The sequence below is a fragment of the Nyctibius grandis genome, chromosome W (genome assembly GCF_013368605.1).
Source record: "Nyctibius grandis isolate bNycGra1 chromosome W, bNycGra1.pri, whole genome shotgun sequence".
Classification (NCBI taxonomy): Eukaryota; Metazoa; Chordata; class Aves; order Nyctibiiformes; family Nyctibiidae; genus Nyctibius; species Nyctibius grandis.
The window spans coordinates 24,216,083-24,226,937 of NC_090694.1; the positions used below are offsets into that span (position 1 = coordinate 24,216,083).

Here is a 10,855-nt window from a genome sequence, read left to right on the forward strand (position 1 = left end):
GAATGAGGGGGGCGGGAGAGAGTAACCAGCAGCCCTGTGAGGGAGTGACGGACAGGGTCGCTGAGCAAAGGGCAGGGGGGTGATGTGACAGGAAGGGATCGCAAGATCAACAGAACGGGGCTTAAGCCGGGTCACCTCCAGCATTTGCATGTAAGCAAGGAAGTGCCTACAAGGCACCGTTATGGAGAAATCCCCAAAACCCTTTCTAGGGAGTCAACATGCTGGGGTGCCTCTCTGAAGTGCCTGTACACTAACGCACGCAGTATGGGGAATAAGCATGAGGAGTCAGCGATGCGTGTGCAGTTGCAGGGCTACGATCCTGTTGGGATCACGGAGACGCGGTGGGCATCGATTTAGAATGATTTACACGGGGACTGGAGATGCAAAAAGGTAAGGGAGACCCTCCCGTTGAGTCACGAGGTTCAGAAAGGACCCCCCTTGCTTTCTGAACTCCTCCTCAGAGAGGAGCCTAGGTGCGGCTGGATCCACTCCTAGTCCCAGACTCGGTCAACGGGTTATAGCTAAAGGATTATATGTGCTTCTAGCTAAAGGACTATATGTGCACCCCCGATTCTTTATGGCACTTAGCTAAGATTTCAAAGGTTCATCGTGCTTATTCCCAATTCACTCACCTTCCGTCTGGGCGTCCGGTGTTAGTTTGCGCCGCAGTTCGGACCCTAGGTTTCCCGAAGCAGACTCTCAGGCATGGGATTTTATAAAAATAAATAATTTAATAGAGTGGTACAGCAGCAGGGTCGGCTTGAGCTGGGTGCCTCCGGAGAGGGATTTCTTTGTTCGGGTCGGGCCCCTCTCCGGAGCAAGGGGGTCCTTTCTGAACCTCGTGACTCAACGGGAGGGTCTCCCTTACCTTTCTGCATCTCCAGTCCCCGTGTAACTCATTCTAAAAAATGGCTTCTAACCCGATTTTCCCTCTGTATGTCTCCTCCGTGTAGTAAGTAATAGAGCGACCCTTGCCATCGAGCTCTGGCAAGTCGCACTTTTATCTAAACCCTCCTCCGCGACAGGCCCAAGAAAGCTGGTTAATACTGGAGGGTCACCTCCTCCAAGCTCAAGAGCGGTCCATCCCAACGAGCAGGAAGTGGGGCAAAAGTGCCGGGAGGCCTGCGTGGATGAGCAAGGAGCTCCTGGCCAAACTCAAGCACAGAAAGGAAGCCTGCAGAGGGTGGAAGCGAGGACGGGTAACCTGGGCGGAATACGGAGACGTTGTCCGAGCATGCAGGGCTGAGGTTAGGAAAGCTGGAATTCCCAACTGCAATTGAATCTGGCAAGGGATGTCAAAGACAACAAGAAGGGCTTCTATAAGTACATAGGTGACAAAAGGAAGGCTATGGAAAATGTGGGCCCTCTGCTGAATGAGGCGGGGGGACCTGGTGACACAGGACATGGAAAAGGCTGTGGGACTGCAGCGGCCCCTTCTCTCCCTTCCCCCCCCCCCTCCCCCCGCCGGTACCTTGCCGCCCTTTCTCTTCTGTCCTGGGACTTCGAGGTGACCTGCTGAAAGAAAACGGCGTCCACCTGCCACAACTGCAAGGCTGTGGCCGCAACCCAAACGGAAGCACTACAGCCTAGCTATGCTGACGTCTCCCCCCCAAACGGGCCTCCCGAGGACTGATATAGCTGTCTAGACCTCGGGCTGCACGGAGCTCCAGTCCCTGGAAGTCCCCCTAGCACCCGAAGGCAGCGGCGGATGTCATAGCTGCGAGCGCGGCCAGCTGGAAGATCTCCTTGGACAAGTAACTATGTTACAAGAGGAGCTCGACAGGCAGCACGGTATATCCGGGACCGCGAGCAGGAGATCGATGCGCGGCATTGTACGCTGTCCCAGGCTGAGCGACAGCCTGCCTTAAGGCTGCGCAAGAGGAAGGTAAGCCTGAATCCACCCTCGAGCTGACTGACACAAGCAACTCACGAGATGAAGGAGACTGGACGCTTGTCTGTGCTCGGGGTAGAAGGAAGAACCCTCCCCCATCTCCTGAAGTGTCCCTACGTAACAGACAGGATGCTCTGGGGCTGGAGACTGAAGAGCACGCGAGTAACGGACAGGAGCCAGGACAAGCCAACCGTGCAAAGCTGACCCAACCACCCACCCGCATTAGAACCAGTGCCACCAGAAAAGCACGTAAGGTATTAGTAATCGGAGATTCCCTACTGAGAGGCACCGAAGCACCCATTTGCCGTCCAGACGATTTGTCTAGAGAAGCCTGCTGCCTACCGGGAGCTCGCATTCGTGGCCTCGCTGAGAGGCTGCCGAGCCTGGTGAACCCTCCGGGTTATCGTCCGCTCCTACCATTCCGTGTAGGGTCTGACGAGGCGACTTAGAACCCTCCAAAGAGAGCATATGTCCCTCGGAGCAATGTTAAAAGGATCGGGAGCACAGGTGGTGGCCTCCTCTATCCTCCCAGTCAGAGGAAGGGGTCCAGGAAGGAGGAGACGGATTGAACAGGTGAATGCCTGGCTGCGTAGCTGGTGCCACACGCAAGGTTTTGGCTTCCATGGTCGCGGATCTACCTTTGAGAAGCCGGGTCTGTTGGGAGCTGATGGGATTGACCTGACCAAGCGGGGCAAGAGGGTCTTCGCCAACAAGCTGGCCAGACTTACAAGGAGGGCTTTAAACGAGACTCAGCGGGGGAAGGGGATGGAGTTTTGAGCAACGGAGAAGAGCCAGGGGCCGCTGATGCGTTAGGAACCAACAGGGGAACAGCTGAGAAATGCCGCAAAGGAATCGGGGCTTGAGCCTCCGAAAAGGTGACACGGTCGACAGCCCAACTGAAGTGCCTCCATCCCAATGCACGCAGCACGGGTAACAAACAGGAGGCGTTGGAAGCCACCGAGCAGAAGGAGCAGAAGGGAGCTGGCAGCTCTTTAAGGACGTTTTCCTTAGAGCACAAGAGCTCTCGATTCCCACGCGTAAGAAATCAGGCAAGGAAGGCAGGCGAGCAGCGTGGCTGAGCAAGGACCTTCTGGTCGAGCTGAAGCGCGAGAAGGAAATGCATAGGCGGTGGAGGCAGGGACACGCGTCCTGGGAAGAATAGGGGGATGCTGCCCGGGCGCGTAGGGATGGGATCAGGAAAGCTAAGGCACAGCTGGAGCTGAATTTGGCAAGGGATGTGAAGAATCATAAGAAGGGCTTCTACAGGTGCGTTGGTCAGAGAAGGAAGACTAGAGAAAACGTACACCACCCCCACCCCCCTCCGATAAATAGGACAGGAGAGCTCGTGACAACCGACACGGAGAAGGCTGAGGTACTCGACGATTTTTCTCCTCCGTTTTCACTGGCAATCACCGTTCCCGCATCCGTGATCTGGATGATGGGTAGACGGACTGTACCCTCAGCGAGTTTGCTGATGACACAAAACTGGGAGGAGTGGCTGATACGCCGGAGGGCTGTGCTGCCGTCCAGAGGGACCTCGACGGGCTGGAGAAATGGGCCGGCAGGAGCCTCGTGCGGTTCAACGAGGGGAAGGGCACAGTCCTGCACCTGGGGAGGAACAACCCCATGCACCAGTACATGCTGGAGGCCGACCGGCTGGAAAGCAGCTTTGCAGAAAAGCACGTGGGGGGCTCCTGGTGGACACCAAGTTGAACATGAGCCGACAATGTGCCCTTGCCGCAAAGAGGGCTAAGGATACCCTTAGCCCGATATAGAGGAAAGCAGGGTTTATATATGTTACAATACAGTTGTGTAGACCAGTCAAATTGCTCACTGTCCCCGGGGGTGCAGGGCACCACAGACCACCCTTGGGCAGCTTTGGGGGCACTGCCTGTTTTTCTAAACGCCTCCTACCCAGCTTAGCGCAAATCCTGTCTTGATCTGCCCTCCAGCCCTCGAGCCACCAGTGCTGAACACACGCTTTGTATTTTATTTTCTCCCAGGAGGCGTGCAGCTTAGAAACGTCTGCAATTGAAGTGGGGCTTTCGGGGAGCAATTTAGAGCGACTTCTGTTGGTTCTGCGAAATGTTCTGAAAAGTTAAGGCCTGCCCTGCCCTGCCCTGCCCTGCCCTGGCAAAAGCGGTCACTTGACCGGAGGGAGCAGCACCAAAAAGCCACGAGCACGTTTGGGGTGGACTCGATGCGGTAACAAATAACAATAAATAGTACTTCTAGCTACAACAGCCTCTTCCGAGACCTCGCTGCCCGCCCACGGGGTCGCAGCACCACACGTCGCAGATCCCTCCGCGGACTCGCCCCACGGCTTCTCCCTCCACCCCCAGGTCGGATCCCTCCGCGCCCCGAGGGCACGCAAACTCCCCGAGCCCCGGCAAGCACCAGGTCGACGAGGGCGGACCCGCCGAGGGGGCGGGGACAGGCGAACCCGACAGACGAGACAGCCAATCGAGGCGCGGGATCGGCCGGCGGCGATCTGGCGGCCCAATGGGCGCCGCGGAGGGCCTGGCCGAGTGGAGGAAGCGCGGGGGCGACGACAACGGGCGTTGTCGTGGCTGACGAGATTATTGGGGCGCGGGCCGCCCGGGCCGGTGGCGCCACTACTGTCTTCGGAAAGATCATCGGCAAGGCGCTTCCCCGCCAACGTCATCTACGAGGACGAGGAGGTAGCCGCGGCTTTGCTCTGTGCGCGGTTCCTCTTCCCTTCCCCCCCTCCCCCTCCCCCCGCGCTCGCAGGCACCCTGAGCCGAGGACCCGTTGCGCGGTGCCCGGGAGCGCGGCAGGGCGGGTGGCGGCGTTGCTGCGGGTGGGCGGAGGGGCGGGGGACGGACGGGGCCTCTCTGGGTTGTGGCGCTCTCTACGGCACCACCCCTAAAGCATCGCGCTTCTTCGGTGCCCCCCCCCCGGCTGCCGCGGCGCGTACTGGGTTGCTGGTGCTGTCCGGCTCGCCTCGGTTCCCAGCCCCGCCGTGTCGTGTGCGCGCGCGCGTAGAGGAGGGCCTCTGACGGTGACGCACTTGGTGGCAGCCGCAGACGTTTGCCGCGTGATATCCCCTTGGCACTGCAAGTCGTGCAAAGTTTGCTGCCGAGGGATGGGAGCGGCCCTACCTCGGGGAGGATGATAGTCTTGAAGCCTTAGATGAAGCACGCGCAGTCGGTCTCCTCGGGGATTCCAGGTGTACGGCTGGCTGGCTGGATGTAAACAGCGAACGTCTGAGTGAGCGACCGTAATGAGTTAGTTCTGCATAGGAGAAATGCAGGTCTTGAGGTGCCTCGTAATAGCATCATAGAGATTTCACAGCTCTGCTGTGCTAGGCTTTGGTTCTGAGCCCCCAAACTGGATTATTAAAGCAAAGAGTTACAGCTTTTCTTATTTGTCTTAAAAAAAAAAAATCTAGCAGCCGGGCATCCTGCAGGCTGCAAAAGCTTCCCAGGCCTTGTTTCTGTGGTGAAGTGGGACCGTGACAACAGCATGCTTGCAAGGTTCACGGATGCTGGTGCACCACAACGTGCTAGGAACTGGAGTGAGCTGCTTAGACTGGGGGGAAAACACGCAGCCGTTACCTACGCGATGTTAACTTTAAGTTAGTATCCCGTCTAATTTTTTAATTAAAATGCTGAAGATTAACAGTTAGGGATGTCTTCTGCTTTTGAAGGTAGGGTTTACGTGCAACATAGAAGACAGACTCGTACTATGCCCTCGCAGGCTTCCTGTGATTATGCTTTTGTTCAATACTCGAGCTCCCTGTACCGTGGAAAATGAGCGGCCGCTGATCTTCCGCTTCACTGAAGTCTTTGCCGATTCAGTTAGGCCGTTCGTCTCCTGCCTCTGCGTGGACCACATCGAATAGCAAAACCGCTTAGGAAATGATCAACCCAAATTAAAACATACCGGAGGTCGCTAATCTGAAGTACTGGCCCGTCTCCTTGCCCCCATCGCCTTGCATGCTGGATCCCGCTTCTGGAGGGGGCTCTGCAAATACGTCGTCTTTTGCGTATAGAAAGCATTAATATCGCGTAAGAAAAATCAGCGTTTCGGCTTGTGTTTGGGGTATCTGGTAATCTGCTTCTGTACGAGTTCAGTGGGGCACATTGATTTGCTTAAGCTGTTACCTTTCTCTGAAGCCAATTACGTTTTAACTGTGTGCTCTTCCTCCAGTGCCTTGCGTTCCGTGATCTTTCACCCCAAGCTCCGGCGCTTTTCCTAGTCGTGCCTAAGGAGCCAATTATCAGGTTATCTGAAGCGGAAGATTCTGGTGAACCTGTAAGTACTGTGGAAGCTTTCTGTACGCTAAGCTGTACCTGTAATTAGTTCCTAATTTACTAGACTCTCTCCCATCCCCTCTTTTCCTCTTGATAGGGCACAGTAGGCTATTTTGGGCTTTCTGGCGCTATAATCTTTTGCCTCTAGCTTGTAATGGAATTGAGCTTTTTGACTAAAAGGAGTGATATAAAGCAGCGCTCATCCCTGGGCGAGTACTTCTGGTGCAAAATGCAGCGTCGTTTTGGAGCGCAGTCTGATGCCTCTTGTCATGGTTTGGAGTGAGAGCAGTAGTACTTCTTCTAATACGGAGAAGAGGGCTTGGGGTTTCTGGCAGGTCAGGGGTGAGGGAAGGGCAAAGCTGGTTGAGAGGTGCTGGATGCTTCACTTTTAGCTATAAAAGTCAAGTTCAAAGACTCTGTAAAGCCGCGCAAAAGGCAGCCTAAAGTTTATTTTCCACCAGAGTTGCTTATGTTGCCCGAAGATGTAATGGGGGCTTTAACCCGGAGACAAACTTAGCTTCTGTGGCTGTTTTGTAGTCCGTTACTGTCTAGCTTGAAAAAAATTGCACAGCTCTTTTTTTTTTTTTTTTTTTTTACCCCTCCCCTCTTTCCCTATAGCCTGCACAATCGGTCTTTGGAGCTTTGCTTGGAAAATGTCAGTTGCAGGCGGACAGACAGTAATCTGAAGCGCAATGGTTGAATCGCTAGGAATTGGCTAACTGGTTTCTCTGGGTGGTTCTCTGCTCTCACTCCTTCCCTTCCTGCCCTCTCCCCCCTTTGCGTGTGGCTTTTCATTTTATTTATTTATGGTTTTGTACTTCCTTCTCCAGCTTCTTGGGCATTTAATGACTGCTGGCAAGAAGCGCGCTGCTCACCTGGGCCTGACCAATGGATTCCGGACGGTTGCGGATGAAGGGCCCGAGGGTGGGCAGTCTGCCTGTCACGTACAACATCTACACGTTCTGGGTGGCCGTCGGTTGGGCTGGCCGCCTGGCTAAGATTTTTGCACCACAAGAGTTGCCGCACGTGTACAAATCGCCACTGAACGGATTTCGTCAGTCTAGCCACTGTTGACGTCTAATTTTCGGTGACGTGTGTCTGTGGAAGGTAATAAAAGCTTTGAGCAGCAGTTGCACAATAAAGATTTAGCATGGGGATATCACCTCTGTCTTGCGCGTCTTACTGAGGGAAATAGCTCTGCAAGTTAAAATGGTGTCTCCCCGGAGTGTAAGTACGTGCAACGTTTCAGTCTGTTAACAGCGTTCTATAGATAGGTAGTGATTTGCCCCGTCATTTGAAGCGTGACGCTGGAACCCGCTTAGCAGTCTCCTGCGTCTTGTAGGAAGCAAACTCTTAGCTTTTTGGAAGCGGTACGCAAATGTACATAAAGCCAGCGTAGGCTGCTGCGAAAACTTTAGAAAATACTGTACGTGACGCTACAGGCACGCCGCACAAGGGTGGTTTCGGCACAGCGCGACGTGTCGGAAGCGTCCAACTCCTGTTGGAGCGCTTTATCAGCGGCTGTGTGATAAGGCCCCGTTGATATCCCTTTTCTGGTGAGGAGGGATGTGGTAGGAGAAAACAGTCGGCCTGAATGGCAGCTGTGGTGCTTCCATAGCACAGTGGAATCTCTCTTTTGTCACTTTGGGCCAGCTGTCCTGGCTCTGTCCCCTCCCAACCTCTTGCCCACCCCCGGCTTACTGGACTTTGGGGGCGGGGAGGGGGGGGTTGGGGAGACAGCCTCCACGCTGTGGGAGCACTGCTCAGCAGTAGCCAAAACATTGGGGTGTTATCAACACCCTTCTAGCTACAACTACGAGGGACGCGCAGCACTATGAGGGCTGCCGTGGGGAAAGTTAACTCCATCCCAGCCAGACCCAAACCAAAGCTACATCGCAGGGAGACGGCAAACTTCCTCTTTCTTTAACAGCTATTAAAAAAGGGGAGATGGGCAGGGGAAAGCAGGGCGATCCTTCGTTGCCCTTGAACGCTGTGATACCGAGGCATCTGAGACGCCCGCTGGGAGGCAGACTCGTCATCTCTTCTATATCCCGAGGCGATCAGGTGGAGTTTGGCGACAGGGGCGTGTAAGTAACCCGAGGACTTCACCTTTATTTAATCTTCCCCGGGGAGGAGATGGAAAGGATTTACCTGAAGTAGATGGAAACCGACACATGATGCTTCCTTGACACTGCACTGGTGCAGCGTTTGCTTACTGAATGATTGAGCTAGGTAACATCTACTGGTCTGTCTGTGGAAACTCCCTAAGGTATCTAGAAGGTGTTCCCGCTTCTGGGGGCGGGGGGATTTTGAAGCAGCTAGGTATGGCCTATACGTTGGGAGAGACCGGGTGATTACCATAGGTTTCGGAAGTCTGTGGCGCCCGGAGGAATTTACGTCTCGCCTCGCAGGCGACGTTGCCGATGCTTTGCTCCAAACCAGAGAGAGCAAAGGGTTATTAAACAGTGATCCACTGAAGAATCGCAGAATCCTGGAGCAGCCCGGGTGGGAGGGGACCTCGAAAGATCACCTGGTCCAACCTTCTGTGGGAAAGGGAGCCTAGATGAGATTATCTAGCACCCTGTCCAATCGCATCTTGAAAACCTCCAGCGATGGGGACTCCACCACATCCCTGGGCAGGCTGTTCCAGTGGATGATTGTTCTCACCGTACAACAAAAAAAAACAAAAACCAAAAAAATCACAAAAAAAACCAAAGAAACAAACAAACAAAGGTCTGTCTTGTGTCGAGATGAAACCTCTGTCCTGGTGCAACTTGTACCCCTTGCCCCTTGTCTTCTCCATGTGGCTCCTTGTGAAGAGAGAGCCTCCATCCTCTTTGTAGCCACCCTTTAAGTACTGGAATACTGTGATGAGGGTCCCCCCTGAGCCTTCTCTTCTCCAAGGGAGAAAAGAGCCAGCTCCTTCAGTCTTTCCTCATCGGGCGGGTTCTCCAGCCCTTTGATCATCTTCGTGGCCCTCCCTGGGACCCTCTCCAGTCTGTCTGCGTCTTTTTTTTTTTTTTTGAATCGTGGGGACCAGAACTGGACACAGTGCTCCAGGAGCGGCCTGCAGGGGTGGCCTCTGTGAGAAGAGGCCGGGGTCTGCCCTGCGCCGGACACAGCTGGTTCCAGCCAGCTGGGCACCGGACTCGCCGCAGGCCAAAGCTGAGCAACTCGGCGAAGCTGGTGGCGCCCCTGTGGAAACATAGTTAAGAAAGGGCAAAACGCTGTCCGGGGCAGGTGTTTCCCTGCTGCCCGTGGATCCGGCAGGTGGATATTTCCCGAAGGAACTTTTTCATCCTGTTTTCTCCCCCTGTCCTGTTGAGGAGGGGCAGCGAGAGAGCAGCTGGGTGGGCCCCTGGCAGCCGGCCAAGGTCAACCCATCACAAAGCCTAAAAGGCAGATTCCTCCACGTAGAAGTTGAAGGGGGCTGGTGGTTTAAAGAATGATAGTGACTGGGGTAGGAACAGGACGTGTTGGAGATAGGGATAGTCGGGAAATAGCTGGGGATCCAGTCGCTTTGAGGGGGGGAAATTTCAAGAGAAAAAGCCTTCTTTCTGAGCAATAAGAGGTTCTTGTGAGAGAAAGGATCTAGACTCCCATTTTTCCTCACTTGGTAATAAAAGTGACAAAGAACCGGAACTCCTGCCTGCAAAGGGGTGAAAATGCACGGAGCCTGTTGGATGCTCTCTGTGTGTGCGTGCGCGCGCGCGCGCGTGTTGGAAACCCAGGAACAGCTATAAGGAGGTCATGGAGTAGATGTGAGCTTGGTTAACCTTGAGAGGCGTCCCTACTCAAGGGGAGATCGCCGCCGCGCAGCCAGCTGCTATGGAGGGAGAGCTCAACGGGCCCTGATGGCTGCAGCTATTTATAGCGTAAAGTGGTTGACTCGTAGTCAGATTTTCTGCTGCGTTCATGCAGTTTCGGCCGCTTATCAGCCCAGTCTCCAGACAAACCGGTTTGCTGGTTTTTGGTGCTGGGTTCTCGCTGATAGCCTCACACAATAGGATTAACTTCGGTTAGGCCTACTTGTTGGGCATCTGCCTGGACCAAAGTTCAGTTAGTTCGAACGGGAGGAGTGCGTCCGGCACACCAGGTTTCCCCTAGCGATGACCCCAGAGCTCCGAGGGCGGTAGTCAAGGGCGTGGGGGCCCAGGTGGCGTTCTCCTCAGTCCTGCCGGAGAGGGGAAAGGGTGGGAGGAGGAGGGCACTGATAATGCGGGTCAACGATTGGCTGCGGAGCTGGGGCTGGCGACAGGGTTTTGGGTTCTGTGACCGTGGGACCCTGTTTGTGGATCAGCGTCTGCTTGGGAGAGAGGGGATCCACCTCACTAAGCGGGGCAAAGGTATTTTTGCCAGTAGGGTAGCCGACCTCATTAGGAGGGCTTTAAACTAAGAATGAGGGGGGCGGGAGAGAGTAACCAGCAGCCCTGTGAGGGAGTGACGGACAGGGTCGCTGAGCAAAGGGCAGGGGGGTGATGTGACAGGAAGGGATCGCAAGATCAACAGAACGGGGCTTAAGCCGGGTCACCTCCAGCATTTGCATGTAAGCAAGGAAGTGCCTACAAGGCACCGTTATGGAGAAATCCCCAAAACCCTTTCTAGGGAGTCAACATGCTGGGGTGCCTCTCTGAAGTGCCTGTACACTAACGCACGCAGTATGGGGAATAAGCATGAGGAGTCAGCG

The 10,855-nt window shown here is 54.9% G+C and overlaps 1 protein-coding gene across 1 annotated transcript; it reads left to right on the forward strand.

Annotated features, from left to right (window-relative positions):
- The first annotated feature begins 291 nt into the window (after positions 1-291).
- Positions 292-7,330, forward strand: LOC137675728 (uncharacterized). Its single transcript, XM_068421916.1, is given in 6 exon segments — positions 292-341; positions 3,355-3,574; positions 4,104-4,541; positions 4,543-4,572; positions 6,065-6,169; positions 6,999-7,330. Coding segments are annotated over 6 exon segments (1,011 nt in total). The 3' UTR covers positions 7,167-7,330.
- The last annotated feature ends 3,525 nt before the right edge of the window (positions 7,331-10,855 follow it).